The following is a 19,088-nucleotide window of genomic DNA, read 5'->3' on the forward strand; positions in this document are numbered from 1 at the left end:
ACAGGCTTCTTTGGGCACGGCTGACGGTCAATCTGGCAAAATGTGAATTTGCGAAAGCCACCGTGACCTATTTGGGGAGGGTGGTTGGGCAAGGAGAAGTGCGTACAATTCAGGAAAAGGTCAGAGCTATACAGGAGTTCCCTGTTCCAACCACAAAGCGGGAATTGTTACGTTTTCTAGGAATGGCTGGTTATTATAGGGAATTTTGTCCTAATTTTGCTTCAGTGAGTGCTCCTCTGACTGATTTGTTGAAAGGTGATGTTAAATATGTCTGGTCTCCCATCTGTCAACAGGCTTTCACACAGTTGAAAGAACTGTTGTCATCGGCTCCCGTGCTTGCAGCTCCCCGGCTGGACCGTCCCTTTATGTTGCAGGTGGATGCCAGTGATGCTGGGGCTGGTGCTGGTGCTGTGCTACTGCAGGTGGATTAGAAGGGGGTTGAAAACCCAGTCAGTTACTTCTCTAAGAAGTTTAAAGGGTACCAGCGTCATTACTCAGTTATAGAGAAAGAGGCACTGGCTTTGGTTCTTGCTCTGCAGCATTTTGATGTTTATATAGGGGCAAGTTCCCAGTTGATTGTCTATACTGACCATAACCCTTTGACCTTTTTGCAGTCATTGCAGAATCCAAATCAAAGGTTGATGCGGTGGGCATTATTTTTGCAGCCATATCATTTAGATATCCGTCACATTAAGGGTAGAGACAATAGGGTGGCAGATACTTTGTCGCGTGCACCCGTGTTATAACATGTCCCTTTCTGTTCCTCTCCTCTCCTGTTTTCAGGCCACGGTCCCATTCTCATGTTCTCTTAAAGATGCTTCTTCTGGATCCAAAGTTGCTGGGTCATGGGAAGGGGGAGTGTTGGTGGGATAATGGGGGGAGAGGGGATTTTCTGTGTGACCTGTTACGTTTCTTTAGACAGTTTATAATATCATGTTCCAGTTGACTAATTTAGTCATGACAGGAGTAAATGTTGCCCCCTAGAGACCAAGGGTCACAAAAGTTGGGGTGCTTGTTGTGACGGAGGGAGGAGATCCCTCCCAGTCCTAGTGTTGCCTGCTCATCAAGCAGAATGTCTGGCACCTGGCAAGGTGTGGGTGTGGCCACTGGGCCTGAGCATAAGTACTCTACTCAGGCCACACAGTCTCTCTCTGCATTTGCTCTCTGCATTTGGTTTGGCTACCACATGGTGTGGGAACTGTTTGGGGCCTGGTGTTCTGTAGTCATGAATTATGTTGGATTTACTCTAGGTTTTTGCATCCACACACTCATACACATTCAGCCACCTCACTTAAAGACACGCATCCATAAAACACAATTGACTAATTCCAGGTTTTTGAGTTGTTTAATAAATTTCTTTCTTTAAAAATGACATGCCTGGTGTGGTCTCCACCTTTTTGTCTGGTTCCCTGACTAGGAAATGTGACAGAATCATATTATCAATGATGTGAAGTTTGATTAAGTTTGGGTATATACTTCACAAAATATTGGCTTTGGAGCTATATTGTTCCACGCCATAAAATGAATTGGCCATTAACTTAAATGTAAATAATAACCCTGCTAAAGCTCTTTTGAAGAATTTTCATTATCTTTGTCCATAAATAATACATACCAAGTTTGGTGAGAACTGGATGAACGGGCTAGGAGGAGTTAATTTTGCTTTGAGGTGCAATTTTTTTTTTTTAAATGGCGGGGAAAAAAATGGCAGGCGGAAGTGGGCGTGGCTTAGTCCATTAGAACCAGGGAATCAGAGGGAGAAAAAAATTGTTTCTCGGGCACACGATTCTCGAGGTATGAGATAAGACGTAAATTGGCTTATTATAGCACCACCTAGCTGCAGGCATGTGTATTGACACCTTGGCAAAGTGACATGCTAGGACTTCTACCAAGTTACCAGGTTTGATGCCTTTCGCCCTTGCAGTTTGTCCTAAGCAGACACTTTAGTTACGCAGAATAAGATTTATCATAAGAAGAATAAAAATCACATGAAAATCAGTAGGGATCCTGCAACTTCGTTGCATGGACCCCTAATAATAAAAATCGCAACAAAATCAATAGGGATCCTGCAACTTCCTTGCATGGACCCCCAAAAAATATCCGCAGTGTTGGTAGACGGTTTTTCCCAGCTGAATGCATTAAATATAGTCCTTTGTCCTTTTCTATAGACGGAACCGTTAGTATATTGAGAATAGCCGTTGTTTCCGCCGGATCTTTGACACGGACGGACCAAAACAAACGCTTCTAAAGTCTTCCGCCTGGAGCTAAACCAGAGGAACTGAATAACAGACTGGCTTAAGAGTAAAGTCTACTTTGATAACTCCAAATGAAGTTTCGAGGGAAGATCACAGACATTGCCTGTCTCAACCACTTAAGTCGTGAGTCATTTTAGCTTTTTCTTTCCCGACAAACTACTGACTGCTAACACAAATTGTCTCAAGACGCTTTACAAAATCCGGTCTGAAACCCGGCTTGAATACCCAGAGCAAGCATGAAGACGATATAGTTGACCATGTTACATAACAGTTGGATAATGAATATTAATAAGGCTGTTAGTAACAGCAGTTGTTCTATCACAGAGTTAGCTGCTATGATAATTGAATATACGCGGAATCGTAGGCAGGTTGTAGAATGATACATTCTGGTAGCGGATAATTGCAGGCCATGAAGACTGGGCAGGGTGATGAGGACCACGACAACAAATGTAGTACAGAGCAGAAATTAGATTAAATAAAAAGAGGACAGGAGCTCGGTACCAGAGAGAAGAAATTAGGATAGGAGCTCAGGCGAGAGAGAAGAGCGTAGAGGACAGGTGCTGTGCGCATGCGGGTGGGAAATGAGACCTGCTTCAGTTTCCTCACAAAGTACATTGTCCGCTGGTCCCGTTTTCCGATTGCGGTGGTGTTTGCTGACCACGTGAGGGTCTCTGAGAGATGAACTCCAAGGACATATCAAATATGTCAAATATAACACCTAGGTTTTTTCACAGTAGTACTGGAGGCCATGGTAAAGCTATCCAAAGATACTAAGTGATTAGATAATGAATCTCTGTGATGTTTAGGGCCAAATTCAGTGACTTATGTTTTGTCTGAGTTTAAGAGTAGAAAATTACAGGTCATCCAAACCTTTATGTCTTTAAAGCATGTTTGGAGTTTAACCAGCTGATTAGTTTCATCTGGTTTATGGATAATAATATTGCCTAAGGGAAGTATGTATATTGTGTATTGGTCCTAGCACAAAACCCTGAGGAACTAAGACTTAGTCTTAGACTTAGATAAACTTTATTGATCCACAAGGGAAATTGCTTGGCTTAGTTGCACATAAAACACATAAAAACACTCCTAAGAACCACAAGTAAAAGAAAGATTAAATAAAATAAAATACAAATAAGTAAAATAAAATAAAAAATAGTATAAGCAAAAATTTACAAATTAGCATATGAACAAATGTACAAGAAATGGAGACTGAAGAATATGTATTATATACACAGGAATGATAGTAAGGTGCAATAGTGTCCATTAACATGAATAACATGGAGTTATCTGTTACAGAAAGGTGAGTTGTTGTACAGCTGGACTGAGAATGGTATGAAAGAAGTCCTGTATTGTCACTGTGGGAATATGTCTGTGAAGATTCTCAGTCATGGTATATCCAAAAAGGTTTAAAAAAGGCAACTGGACTTGTAGAGTTTTTTTGAAAAGAGGTATCACCACTCATCCGAGTAGCTTCGTCAGTTCCAGAGACTGATGGGAAGTTTGAGGTTTAAATAGGAAACTCCCATTAGAGCACCATTCATAGGGAAAGAGGACAGGGACAAAACAGTCCCCCCATCAACGACAGGTAAATACTCAAGCGTTAATGGAAATTAGCTGCACTGGTTTCTGGTCATTCACACAACGAGCAAGTTTCAGTAGGAGTTTCCCATTTAAACCTCAAACTTCCCACCAGTCCCCTAGAACTGAAGAAGCTATTCGGATGAGTGGTGAAAAGTCTTCTCAATAAAACTCTACAAGTCCAGTTGTCTAAACCTTTTTGGATATTCACCGTGGGAGCGGAGCTGGGTCAGTCTGTTGGAGAATGAGCTCCGCTGCCCCTCTATTGTCTGGTGTAGTGGATGTGACGGATTGTCCATGATGGAGAGCAGTTTGTCCAGTGTCCTCCTGTCCCTCACTGAGACAAACATCTCCAACACACTGCCAATAACATGACCAGCCTTTCTGATCAATTTGTCGATCCTACTTATGTCCTTTTTGCTGGTGCTTCCCCCCCAATAAACAACAGCAAAGTAGTAGTCTGGTAGAAAATCCACCAGGGGTCTCAGCTGAGCCAGGACGAGTCTCTCCAGGACCTTCATGACATGTGACGTCAGTGCAACTGCTCTGAAGCCGTTGAGGCGAGTTGAGATGGGCTTCTTGGGCACCGGCACTATGCAGGAAATTATAGATATAATTCCCTTAGTTTTCGTCTCTGTCAATTTAATTATAAGCCTCAATTGGTTGGATTCATATGATCGATTTATTCCGCTCTGGCAGTTTTACGCCAGCTGGCAGCAGCAGCAGCACCTTACGGCACCTCACGGTCCGTGACGTCACCTGGCAGCACCATGGCGGTTGCAGCAAAAGCTGGGAGAAAGCGGCAAAGTCCTGTATGGGACTTTTTTGAATATGACGACGAGAAAGATAAAAGCAAGTGTCTTGTAATGGAAACAGACTGTGACGAAATATGTGGCTTGCTTCTCAAGGGGAAAACCGCGAATCTCAAAGTCCATTTAAGAAGCTCGCACAAGGCGGCTCAGACATGGTCTCTGTCTATAGCTGAAAGGACCTTGGATTAAATGAATATATTTATACAGACTGAAGTAATGTTTGTTAGGTTCATAACTCTGTTCTTCCTCGTCCTCACCAGGAGTCATCATCACCATCTCAAAGCTGACTAAGACGTGCATCCTGCGCCTGACTCCAGAGAATCTGTTCTTCGTTCTGTCTGGTAAAGTGACCAATGGAGGTGTCAGCATGTGGTGTGAACTGCCACAGGTAGGCTCCAGTTCAGATCCATGTCTTGGCTTTTAGGGAAAAAAAGTCAGTCGCAGGATGCAGAAAGAATGGAAACTGACTAGAAAGGCGCCAGGAAGGAAAATAGAGCTAAAACTGACAGATTAACAAAGACATAGAGGAGAGTGTGAGACGCCAGGGATTGATTCAGTCTGAAGTCAGAAATCTCTGTGTTTTTAGTGCTCTGATCAGTCAGTGCATTGAAATGACAGAACAATAATAAGTCTGGAAAGGAGAATAGTGATCTGTTCTACCTCTATCAGTGAAACAGTGTGAGAGACATCGTAAAGACCATCTCACGGTGATGCCTTTAACATTCTGATTTTGTCCAACTAACATCAAAACAAGAAAATGTAATTTAGCTGTGAACACAACTAAAATTAATAATTAATTTATAGAGCAGAATAATTGATTATTAGTATTCTCATTGACTAATCATTGCAGCTGCACAACAACTGCATTTTTTGTTTTTCTTGCAAAAGCTTATCGAAACAGTGAACGTGTGCTGTAACCAAAGATAAAGGCGAAATACAATCTAGGGGTTTGAGGAAGCAACATAAACACAAATGGACGAGGAACATTCATTCATTCATCTTCTGTACCCGCTTATTCCTGTTAAGGGTCGCGGGGGTCTGCTGGCGCCTATCCCAGCTGTCATCAGGACAGAGAGACAGACAACCATTCACACGCACACCTACAGCCAATTTAGAATCACCAGTTAACCTAATGAGCATGTCTTTGGACGGTGGGAGGAAGCCGGAGTACCCGGAGAGAACCCACCCAGACACAGGGAGAACATGCAAACTCCACACAGAAAGGCCCAGTTGGCCCATGGATTCGAACCCGGGACTTTCTCGCTGTGAGGCGTCAGTGCTAACCACCTCGCCACTGTGCTGCCCGAGGAACGATTGTAGCAAAAGTGACCCTTTTATTTCCCACCACACACACAAGTGAACAAGTGAATTATTCATTCATTCATTCATCTTCTATACCCGTTTAGTCCTATTAAGGGTCACGGGGGTCTGCTGGAGCCTATCCCAGCTGTCATTGGGCGAGAGGCAGGGGTACACCCTGGACAGGTCGCCAGTCCGTCGCAGGGCTCAAGTGAATTATACAGTGTTAAGTACAAAAGGAAATGAATCTTGTCTTCAGGGTGAACTCAGGCCAAAACAACAAACAAAAACCCAGCTACCTGGTTCTCAAAATCTAACTAAAACCTAAATGCAAATAAAAACGAACAAAAAGACATTCTCTAAATCTAACTACCTAACTTTAACAAAAACAGGAGAAAACGGATTTGAAAAGAAATGGCAATTCACCCCTTCTGCTTCCTAATATAATTCACACACAAAAGAAAAACACACTCATAGGAAAAAAAACGTCTGTGAGCGACGCACTCAAAAAAACTCTGAGGTTACAAGGCACACGAAAAAAATTCCACAACGTACAGCTCATCATAGTCAGCAATCACTATCTCTTGGGTGGTTGAGATGCGGACTATCCGGATGGGACACTGCATCTGACAGAGATCCTCAAAGACTGACGTCTCACTCTTGAGCAGAAAGATATATTAGTATGAGCAGCACACAGCTGTTCTTAACAGTGACTTTTTTTTTGGCCAGGCAGTGTAGAAGGCTCAGGACAACAAAGTAATCTATGTCCCCCTGCTCTCTGCTCTCTTGCTGCATTTTTTTACTCTGTGCAGAAAGCACCTGCAGGTATATTCTGCTAAAGGGGTGTGTAGGGGAAACTTATGTTAAGACATTATCAATCAGAACACTGTGATCTCCAGATTTGCTCACAGCACAGACAAAGCACAAATCACTGATTGTGGCAAAATGACCCATGAGTTCACAAAACAAATTTACCATATACCCCCCATCTGCTGAAGGCCACATTCTTCACTCTTCTCTAGCCCTTTTGCTAGGTCCCCCCTTACAGAAATAGCATGGCCTGCAACATGACCTGAACTCAGAGTAGTAAAACGAAAAGGCATACATACAAATGTAATATAAATGTCAATGGCAAGAACTCGACTTTCTTATCACCTATGTGGTGTTTCAAACAAGTGACAGGTGACAAGTCTACAGTCAGGTCCATAAATATTGTGACATCAACATAATTCTAATCTTTTTGGCTCTATACACCACCACAATGGATTTGAAATGAAACGAACAAGATGTGCTTTAACTGTAGACTTTCAGCTTTAATTTGTGGGTATTTACAAATCAGGTGGACGGTGTAGGAATTACAACAGTTTGTATATGTGCCTCCCACATTGTGGTGGTGTATAGAGCCAAAAAGATTAGAATTGTGTCGATGTCCCAATATTTATGGACCTGACTGTACACTTTAAATTTTAAACACACAAAAACACATTACAAATCATGAGTACATGCAGAGCAGGGTGTTGGCAGCGTAAGATACTGTGTGATACAGAATTTTTCATTACAGGTGATAAAAGTTTTATCTTTGGTCAAGAAAAGTAACACTACCTGCAAGGCTCTGCTCTATCCGATTTTTTTAAATTATTATTTTTTTTAATCAATTTTATAGCTTTAGATCATAACGTAATTAATCTAAGGCACTTTACATTGTGAGGTCAAGACACTCTAGTATTGTAGAGAGCCCCAACAGTTCCCCTAGAACAGCAGTGGTTGACAGTGTGAACGAAAAACTCCTTTTGAACAAGAAGAAAGCTCCAACAGATACAGACTCAAGGTGGATGACCATCTGCCTGAAACGAGTGAAAAATTCTCTCCTGCAGCTGATCCTGTAAGTGTTGCCTTCCTCCCTGTAGGCTAACTTCTTTGATGAGTACCAGATGGAGGGTGTTTCCCCTGAGGACAATGAGATTTGTCTGGAGGTGACTCCGGAGAACCTGTCCAGAGCCCTGAAGACGATCCAGAACGCCAAAGCTGTCAAAGTCAAACTGACCAAGAAGCACTGCCCCTGCCTCACTGTCAGTGCTGAGCTGGTGAGACTGCTTACTGAACACAACACCTGCAAATCATTAACTTTCAAAAAGATCTGCTAAAGGAACAAAGTAAAAAAAATATAGTGAGTTTCAGCTCATTGTTTAGCCGTTAGCTAAAGATATTTTCAGAGAAAAAGCTCTAAAAACGACACAAAACAGGCACAGTTAAAGCCGGGGCGGACTGGGACAAAAAATCGACCTTGGAATTTTGGACCAGACCGGCCCACCACATTTAATAACACATATTTTTTATGTACCTTAAGCCGTGATTTAATGGAAATCAGTGAAAGTGGACACATCCAAAAAAGGTTAAAAAAAGGCAACTGGGGTCGCTGGGATAGCTCAGTGGGTAGAGCTGGCGACCCATGTGCCGAGGCTGAGTCCTCGATGCAGCAGCCCAGGGTTCGAGTCCGACCTGTGGCTCTTTGCTGCGAGTCATCCCCTCTCTCTCTGCCCCCCTTTCCTGTCCACCTTCAGCTGTCTATCATAAAGGCAACAAAAGCCCACAAAAAAAATATTTAAAAAAAAAAAAAAAAAAAAAAGGCAACTGGACTTGTAGAGTTTTTTGAGAAGACGTTTCACCACTCATCCGAGTAGCTTCTTCAGTTCTAGGGGACTGGTGGGAAGTTTGAGGTTTAAATAGGAACTCATACTGAAACTTGCTTGTAGTGTTAACAACCAGAAACCAGTGCAGCTAATTTCCATTAACGGTTGGGTAGTTGCCTGTCGTTGAGGGGGGACTGTTTTTGTCCCTGTCCTCTTTCCCTATGAATGGTGCTCGAATTCAATTCAATTTTATTTATATAGCGCCAATAACAATACAAATCGTCTCAAGACGCTTTACAAAAACCCGGCCTGAAACCTCCAGAGCAAGCCTGAAGGCGACGGTGGCAAGGAAAAACTCCCTTTTAACAGGAAGAAACCTTGAGCAGAACCCAGCTCATATGGAGGGACCCATCTGTCTAAGGCCAGCCGGGTACAGACAGAAGAAACAGAAAAGAGAACAGCAAGATAAACATACATCTGAAAGGGCTTCAATTTGCTAGGGAGCATAAAGATTGGACTCTGGAGCAATGGAAGAAGGTCATGTGGTCTGATAAATCCAGATTTACCCTGTTCCAGAGTGGTGGGGGCATCAGGGTAAGAAGAGAGGCAGATGAAGTGATGCACCCATCATGTCTAGTGCCTACTGTACAAGCCTGTGGGGGTAGTGCTATGACCTGGGGTTGCTGCAGTTGCTCAGGTCTAGGTTCAGCAACATTATTTGCTCAAAGAATGAGGTCAGCTGACTACCTGAATATACTGAATGACCAGGTTATTCCATCAATGGATTTTTTCTTCCCTGATGGCACGGGCATATTCCAAGATGACAATGCCAGGATTCATGGGACTCAAATTGTGAAAGAGTGGTTCAGGGAGCATGAGACATCATTTTCACACATGGATTGGCCACCACAGAGTCCGGACCTTAACCCCCAGAGAAACTTTTGGTCAGACTCTCCCATCATCAATACAAGATCTTGGTGAAAAATTAATGCAACACAGGATGAAAGTAAATCTTGTGACATTGCAAAAGCTTATCGAAACAGTGAACGTGTGCTGTAGTCAAAGCTAAAGGCGAAATATTAGAGTGCGACCATTAGGGCTGAACGATTAATTGCATTTGCGATATCGCGATATGATAAAACGCGATTTTCTAACCGCAACTTGCACGATTACAAGGTGGTCACGTGACGCGAGCGACGCGGATGATAAGTTTCTGACCTGGACGATGTCTCTGAGCGGCACGCGCACCCGCGACAGTTGACTTGTTTACCTGTAATTTGCTTCTGCTATTTTTTGCAACATGGATGAATATTTGTCTGACTCTGAGGTTGTGGACGAACCATAGCAGTCTGCTATCTCAACCTAGCTCAACAAAACATGCACTGAGACTGGGGTGAGTTTTTCTTTTTACGTAAGGATGCAGACAGGTGCAGAATTATTGGATTGTCTGATAAACAGGCATGCAGCTGTATTGGCATAACACTTACAATGAACAAAATAATGTCATTTTGTGATTATTTCATTGTAGCCTACACTGTCTTCAGAACAGTGTAGTCTTTCATTTCTGTACATTGTCCCTAACCACCAATGGGTTGGGTTGCTTTGGCATACTCATTACATAGCCTAAGTGTTCTGAAAGCAGTCCTGCTTCTCGCAGGTTCTATTACATGTTCCTGTTCACTTCACTTCAACTGCCACCACCACCACCTCTGTCTACCACGGGAGCTGATGAAGGCCCTGCTGTGGCAAACATGTCTGTAATTCTGGAACACTTGGCAGCATTTGCTTGAAGAGCAAGTTTCTTCTTTTTCTCGCAGTTTCTCTCCATCTCAGAAGATCCTAGGATGCATTTTTTAAGTCGCAAACAAGGATGTCTAATCAGGACGTTATGATGCTTTCCAGCTAAACTCCAAAAAGGAGGACAAATGTGTGCTTGCCTTCAGGCTGTGCTAAACGGACATGGCTACCCTAACTGCAGTAGTTATAAATGGAAGTTTAAAATGGCACACTATTTAGCCTTTACGTAACGTTTGGCTATGGTTGAACTTGGATGGGGATTTTTGTGAACTCGTACTTGGATGTGTTTGTTTAATGGATCGTCTGCGTTCAAAGCAGTGTGTGTCAACCATGGTATTTCATTTTTCATCATGTGCTATAACATTAGGGGCTGAACAAAACTTTTCTTGAAAAAAACTTAGTATGCATCTGGTTGCCTACTTTTTGCCTTTTTTTCTTTCTCTTCTCTCCTTTCTCTTCTGATAGCCTGACTTGCTCTTTGACAGCAACATCCTGCTGCAGCCTGACCTCTCAGAGCGCTGTATGCAAGTGCATTGCTAGTTACATTTCATGAGTCCTACCATTTTGCATTTTTGCAAGGGTGGTTCAGGTAGTCTCAGACAGTCCTAATTTGATGACAGGAGCCTTATTATCGATTTATTAATATCAGTTACATAGTTGTTTACAATTGACATATTTAGATAAAAGAAAACAAAATTCAAATCTTTACAAAAGCTCCAGACCCCCTCGTGCTTGGGGCTTTCCTGTTTGTCCCCCCACTTTGATGCCTGTGGCCCGCAGACCACCGTGTGTCAAGGGCATGTTTTTCAGAAAGAAACTCTTGCGCTGACTTTTTTTTTTTTTTTCTCGAATACATTATGCTGACAGGACCAAAACAAAAGGAGTTGGTTTTTAACAATGTGATTAGACCAGCCCAGTGTCAATCGGGCTGCTGATCTACCGGTTTTATGGGCCGCTCAGACCAGTATGTAAATTAAAAAATAAGTGTTGGGACTGTGGTCCCACCGGGATGCCAGATGGCCAGCCCGTCCCTGGTTAGAGCTGATTAACATAGTGGAACATTTAGCAGCTGAAGAGGCAGATATTTAATCAGAGATAAAAGACTTCATCAGAAGACGCAAACACGATTTTAAATGAATGACCATGTTTCTCTGCTGTTATTACTGCTGTAAATAATGCAAATTATTGCAGAGCTTAAGAAACAAACTGAACAATGTCCTCCCTTCTTCCTGTACAGCCCACATTGTCCAGCATCAGTCGAGTCATCACTCATGACGTCCCAGTTGACGTAGTCCCCAGGAGACTCTGGCATGAATTCAAAGAACCGAGCATGCCAGACTTCGATGTAAGAGACATCTCTCTGAAGTGCAGTACACTTTCAGATACTACTAAGTTTTTAGTTTTTATATAAGGACAAAGTCCTCTTGACAGTATTCCTCTGTATCATCAGTCCATCCATCATCGGTGAAGGGATGTGACTGATCTGCATGTTCTTGCAGGTCAGCATTTGCCTCCCTCCTCTGAAGACCATGAAGAACGTCGTGGACCGTATGAAAAACCTCTCCAACTTCCTGGTAATGTGTGGCGCACGAGTTAACAACATCTTAAACCTGGAAATTAAAGGCGGTCATTAAAACCAGCTCAGTGATGGTGAACAGCAAAGTCGCTCATTCAGTATATGTGGAGGCCGAGTGGATGGCTGTTTACTAGCTTTTTCTTTCAATCTAACATGTAACTTGGCAGTTTGTTTTCAAAAAGGCTGTATTCACATGTTGATCTATCTGCTGTTTATTACTTAGATTAATCAGGAACTGAATTATCAATAAAAGAGTCCAAGGTGATATCTTTCATTTTTGTCTATTCAACAGCCCAGAATGAGTGGATATTCAGTTTATAATGAAGACAGGTTACAACCAGAGAATATTTGACATCGCAGTTTTCGCTTCAAAATTACTAAACTTGATGAAATTTATGTTTTTTAGACTTCCTCTCAGTTAACTTGATGAGAGCAATATAATTTTTATTACTGATGGATGATGGACAACACTATTAAAATAATACCCATTTTTTATTCCGTTAGAGTTATCCTTCAGCTTGCTGAAACCTGCAGAAACTCTGAGCTTTCACGTTGTTGATGTTGTGTATGTCTCTCAGGTAATAGAGGCCAACCTGAGCGGAGAGATGAACTTGAAGATAGAGACAGATCTGGTCTCTGTGACCACCCACTTCAAAGACCTAGGAAATCCTCTGTGGGGTAAATATGTTTCTGTTCCCTGAATTTCAGCCACACTAGCAGCATGGCTGTACATGTGTCAGTTCAACTCTGTGGTTCATCTAACGCCACCCTGAGGTTAAATCTCTGTTTTGTCCAGTACTTTGATCAATAACCAACTCCCTGTCGAGCTAGAGGAGAGTCATTCCTCCTCCAGCCTAATTTGAACCAAGGATCAAGGAACATTCCATGGATGAGAGTGTTTATATATTAAATTCATAGTCAGCAATATTTTATAGTTATATCTAAGGTATATCTGAGTGAGCCTCATGCAGTGTTGTGGTTGATCTGAAAACTCAAGATCACTAGTTCAGTATTTGATCAGCAAATTTAAACTGGTGATCACATACTGAACTAGACAGTTCATGTCTTCAAATTTATATCACGCAGCTCCAGCTTTTTGTAGGAGGAAAAGTTGCACACATTTATCCTCCTCCTTTTGTCTTTCGCCTCTGTTCTTTTCTTCTTCCTGTCCCTCCAGGTGATGGTGCCTCTCAAGACGATGGTCTGTCTCAGAGCAGGGACCCAGAGGTCATGGCGCAGGCCAGGGTGGACATCAGGAGGCTACAACAGTTCCTCACGGGACAGCAGGTCAACCCCAGCAAGGCCATGTGCAGTAAGTCAGCCCACAGCTCCTCATCCAGCTACTCACACGTCTATTAGATGGAAACAGTCAGACTCTTTATTTGGTCATGCTGCCCAGTGACTGCAGTCACAGTGGAATTATTATCACATCATGATATCAGCATTTAAAAAGGAGGAAACGCCACATGGCCACCACATTTAATTCACCAGTAAGTAACTAGACTCACTGATTAATCATTTCATCTGCAACACTTTTCTGAGCCATAAGAGCCTCATTAACATCGAGCTGACCTGCCACTGTCTACATGCAGCGCTAACGACAGGTTAACGTTGTGCTGTTTGTGAAGTGGTATGAGCCGATACTGGTGTCAGTATCTGTTCATCTCAGATTTTTATAACGGATTTAAACCTCTCTGTCTAAATTAATTTTTACTATGGTAGTGTTGTTCTTCAGAATATACTGAAGACTTTACAAAGTAAATCCATCTGGTAACAGATCATGTTTGCTCTATGATACTTTGTTTTTATTGTACTTAAAGCTATGATTGTAGAGTTGAAACCAGATGTTTACATACACTGTGTTAAAAGACACATAAACCTTTTTTCCTCACTGTCTCTAGTTAAATCAGACTAAACCTCTCCTGTTTTAGGTCAGTTAGGATTACTAAAATTATTTCTATTTGCCAAATGCCACAATAATTAGAGAGAGAATTTCTTAAAGAATTTTTTATTACGTTCTTCAAAGTCAGAAGTTTACATACATAAAGATTACTATCAGAGGTTGCGCTAGACTTTTTCCGTTGTTTGTCATTTTGACTGACAGGGTCATAAAAGTCCCGTCATAATCTATTTTTACCCGTCACCTTAATTTTTTAAAATAATGATAATGCAATTCAATAGCTTTAATTTTCATTGAAATTTCATCAACTTAAAGTACTCTTATTGACAGTACTGACTTTAAATGGTAGGGGAAAAAAAAAGTTTGAGCTGCCGACACGTCTTGTCCGTACTCGGACCGTGACTGCTAGCCTAACAGCTCTTAGATGGCACCGTAGGGTTCCGTGGTATGCAAACCTTTTTATTTTGCACAATTTGCACAAAACCTCATCAGTCCTAGCAACGTACTTTTATCCGATTCCTCCATTTTGGTAGCCGTTAGCCGACATAGACATATATTCGTCTATGGTTAGCTGAGCTCTGACGTGTGCATCAGTGTAATCGGTGTACCAGGAAGTCGTGCACTGATAAAAGTTCTGCGATGTTTGGAATGCAAACTGCGATTAGAGACAAGAGCCAATTAATAAGGTCACTTGCCAAAAAGTGGTCAGGGGTGTGAATTGCAATCTGTCAAAATGACAGATGGCCTTCAGATTTTTCCGTCACGGTTTAAAAAAAAAAAAAAAACGGTCAACGACGGAAAATATTTGGTTAACGCGACCCCTGATTACTATATCTTTAAACAATGAAGGAAAGCCCTGATGATGATGTCATGGCTTTAGAAGCTTCTGATAGGTTAACAGACAACATTTGAGTTAATTGGAGGCACACCTGTGGATGTATTTTAAGGCTACACCTCAAACACACTGCTTCCTTGTTTGACATCATGGGGAAATCAAAAGAAATCAGCCAAGATATCAGGAAGAGAACTGTGGTGCTCCACAAGACTGGTTCATCCTTGGGTACAATTTCCAGATGCTTGAAGGTGCCACGTTCATCTGTTCAAACAATTATACACAAGTATAGACACCATGGGAATGTCCAGCCATCATACCGCTCAGGAAGGAGACGGGTTCTATGTCCCAGACATGAATGTGTTTTGGTCCGAAACATACGAATCAACCAAAAAACAAAAGCTAAAGACCTTGTCAAGATGATGGCTGAAGCTGGTAAGAGAGTGTCATTCTCCACAGTGAAACGAGTCCTGTACCGACATGGGCTGAAAGGCCACTCAGCGAGGAAGAAGCCATTAATCCAAAAGCAACATAAAAAAGCCAGATTATAGTTTGCAAATACACACAGGGACAAAGACCTTCATTTTTGGAGACATTCGTGCAGACTATTGTGAGAAGCTTGTGGAAGGATACCCAAAGCGTTTGACCCAAGTCATACAGTTTAAAGGCAATGCTACCAAATACTAAGGAAATATATGTAAACTTCTGACTCTGAAGAAAGTAATAAAAAATTCTCTAAGAAATTCTCTCTCTCATTATTGTGGCAATAGAAATAATTTTAGTAATCCTAACTGACCTAAAACAGGAGAGGTTTAGTCTGATTTAACTTCAGACAGTGAGGAAAAAAGGTTTATGTGTCTTTTAACACAGTGTATGTAAACATCTGGTTTCAACTGTATGTTCCATCACTGCTAAGATTGTATTTTCACTCTCACTTGTCCTCTTGTCCCACAGATATTGTCCATCAGAGGGTCCTCCATCTCATTCTGCTGCATGAAGACGTGTCACTGCAGTATTTTATCCCTGCTGTAGTGTAGATGTACTGCAGACCACTCAAGTTGTTTTCTGCTTACAGGGACTTTTAGTGGGCTGTGAAATGGTTTCAGGTGTTTCCCCACACAACAAAAGAATCTTCTTTCATTTGGGACCCATGAGACCATACTCCCAACGTCTGGGAGTCTGCCCTCCATTTGAATGATGTCTTGAAGTTGGTTCCAGTCGTCACAGTGGAAGACTTCACCCTCTGACCTTTGGTAGCAGTAAAGACATGCTGCAAAACACACATTTAACGTACAGGAAGGTCAAAGAGACATTTGGACAGTGGAGATAAAAGAATTTCAGATTGTTTTTCTCAACAAATATATTTAAACAGTAACTTTTTATAAACTACATCATACACATCAAAAGGCCTTTCCCACTTGCAGTCCCAAGTGCAGTTTATGCCTCTGCGAGACAAGACGGCATAACTTACACACGTAGACTACACCAGTGCCAGCCATTTATACTTGTGCCTTGTCAGTCTGGCTCGCTCTGTAAAAACGCCACCCAAACACTAGTCAGCGCTGTGTGTCTTTTGCCATTGGGGTGTTTCTATTTCCTGCGTCACTTTCTACTTCCTGCTTTACATTCAACAATGGGGAATGGGGAATACTTTCGCTGAAATTTCACGCAAGACGAGTCATACAAATGCTTTTTGATCTTTCTTCTTCTTCTTTCTTTCTCCATTTTAATTTATGCAGAAGCATAAATTGTTGGTATCACACAATAAAATAAAACTGATTTTTGTGTCCTCAAAACATTAAAAATAACTTTTGAAAACCTAAACGTTTTGGCCAACCAACGATCTCTATAAAAACAGCAAGGTAGGGGTGCCGTTTGTAAAGAGTGTTTCAAAGTTTTTTTATCACATTTAACATTTAGTAAAAATGTTAAATCTAAATGTAAATGTTATATCTAGAGCTTGATGAAACTAAATATTTAGCTAATATGTTAATTTAAATTACCAAATGTACCAAAATAAAAGCTTCATTATGAGCATCTAGTGGTCAGGCGGTGTGACCGCTCTCTGTGTCTCTGTGCCCTTCACTGACTGACTACATGTCCCGCGATTCAGTCGAAAAAATTGGTGTTGGAGCCATTATGAATTTTGTATTTCTTGTTGGTTTGGGTCACTGTGTTTATGTGTTTGCGTGCAGTTCCGGGGTTTTACTTTAGCACCAATGTGGAAGTGCATATAGCTGAGTTACAGGTGTGGGAAATCAGGTGTGTGTTTGGTGTAGAAGCAAACAGTTTTTTGACTTAAAATGTAGTGACTTAAAGAAAACCAAACAAACTTAAAAAAGCCACTGAGGTTGCGTGTAGGTATACTTGTTCTGACGCGATACTGTGATAAACAATGAACAATGTCCATTGGAGGAAGACTGAGTAAGGCAGCCATGCCTGAGGAGACAAAACATCCAGTCATCCAGTTTAAGGATCAATATGTATCCTCTCTAATATTGAAGCACATTCATGAACAGGTGGGCCATGGCGGAAGAAACCATGTTCTGTCCACATTGCAGAGGAAATATTAGATCACTAGCGCTAATGCAGCAGCAAGAAAGATCCTATCCAACTGTGTAATTTGCAGACCACATAAAGGAAAGTTGGGTGAGCAAAAAATAGCAGATTTGCCTATAGAAAGAGACATTCCTGGGGTCCGTGTCACAAAAGTAGGATGAAGACATCCAGGATAAGTGACAGAGCTGAGCTCATTGAATCCAAAACAAGAGTGTCCAGGGTTAATTGGTTGCACAAAAACCAAGCCAGGATGAGCAGACCAATCCTGATCCTTGAACCAATCCTGGACAGAGCCCGTCTACGGAGAGCCGTGGCACTTCCCATTAGCCCCATTGTATCGATCTTGATTGCAGTTCCATTACAATTCCACTGGAGGCGCTCGCGGGCGAGTGCAGACTGAATGGCAGTCTATGGAGCTAGACGGCTAAATGTATCTCTTTCTCCTGCTTGTCGTTGAATCAACGTAGATTTTATTGTTGATTCCGCAAGTTCAATATAGATTATAGTCCAAAAGTCGAATGAATGAGTACTTATGTCTTTTCAATTTCTTACAGGTTGGGCCGTTGTTGGCCGGAACACGCTAGCATTCTGCTAATGAATGCTGATTGGTTAGTGACGGACTTGCGACTGATTACGACAGAGACCTCGTTTGATGGCACCTGAAGCTAAAGCAGAATCAGAAACATTTGCTTAAGGAGGACTTTCTGTCGAAGTTAATTTTTGTGTGCTGTATTTATGTTTTCCTGCGGTCACTTTTATTTTCATATCGTTATATATGTGTTGTAAAAAGTACACGGGTGAAATTGCCGTAAAGCAGCACCTCTGGCAGTATGAAATATGTGACGTCATCACAATTTTTTGAACGGATTTTTAGAACAGATAAATGAACTTAAAAATGCAATTTTCAGCTGAGTGTATTATCTTAGCCCACTCTTTTGAATGCAACTTTCAAATTACTTGATAAAAAATTATATCCTGAGAAAAGTGGATTCTGGGGGTGAAACCCCATAGGCTCCAATTCATTCTGCACTCGCCTGCGAGCGCCCCCCCATGGACAGAGACGTGTTACTGCAGCCAGTCCAGAAACCGGAAGTAACCAGAGAGTGCCACTTCTCTTCCTATTAGACTTTCTCTGTCCTGGATAAGTGCGCGCTCGCGGCTCCCTCAAACAGACCCTGCCACCGATCACAGATTGATTGATTCACCATGGCAAGTAGAGCGGCTTACTTTTTATGGAATGAATTTACTATCATAATGCAAGAGCATTTTAAATTGATTCGAGGGCAGAATTTATCGATTTCATTCTCAGATTTTGTGATATTATCTCTCAAAACTCTGCTCTCGCTCTCAAATTTGAGAGCGAGAGCAGAGTTTTGAGAGATAATATCACAAAATCTGAGAATGAAATCGATAAATTCTGCCCTCGAATCAATTTAAAATGCTCTTGCATTATGATAGTAAATTCATTCCATAACTTTTCCCCGTCGGAGGCAGAAATCCTCATGGAGGCATACGAGGAGGAGAGGAGAGCCTTCAGGCGAGAGAGGGTCTTCAGGGACTGGTTGGACCCATTGGCCCTCCCTGATGACCATCTACATGAAAGGTACAGGTTTTCTGCAGATGGCATCAGGTATCTGTGCAGACTGCTGGGTCCCAGGATTAAACACCGCACAGCACGGAGCCATGTGGAGCAAATGGTTTGTGTGGCCTTACGCTTTTTTGCAAGTGGAGGCTTCCTGTACTCAGTGGGATGCAGAACAGCTGAACAAGGCCACAATTTGCTGCACAATAAAGAGTGTGTGTCTGGCTATCAAAGCATTGTCAGATGTCTTCATCTCCTTCCCTGGCCACAG

At 42.0% G+C, this 19,088-nt stretch overlaps 1 protein-coding gene across 1 annotated transcript; it reads left to right on the forward strand.

The window, feature by feature from the left end:
- Window positions 1-1,854: 1,854 nt before the first annotated feature.
- Window positions 1,855-18,466, forward strand: hus1 (HUS1 checkpoint clamp component). The gene is made up of 8 exons (XM_084572469.1): window positions 1,855-2,375; window positions 4,903-5,030; window positions 7,849-8,025; window positions 11,606-11,713; window positions 11,868-11,942; window positions 12,523-12,622; window positions 13,122-13,256; window positions 15,631-18,466. Exons 1-8 carry the CDS (start codon window positions 2,324-2,326, stop codon window positions 15,711-15,713), a joined length of 858 nt encoding a protein of 285 aa, XP_084428595.1. The 5' UTR covers window positions 1,855-2,323; the 3' UTR covers window positions 15,714-18,466.
- Window positions 18,467-19,088: the final 622 nt, after the last annotated feature.

Source organism: Chelon labrosus (genome assembly GCF_963514085.1).
Source record: "Chelon labrosus genome assembly, chromosome: 22".
Lineage (NCBI taxonomy): Eukaryota > Metazoa > Chordata > Actinopteri > Mugiliformes > Mugilidae > Chelon > Chelon labrosus.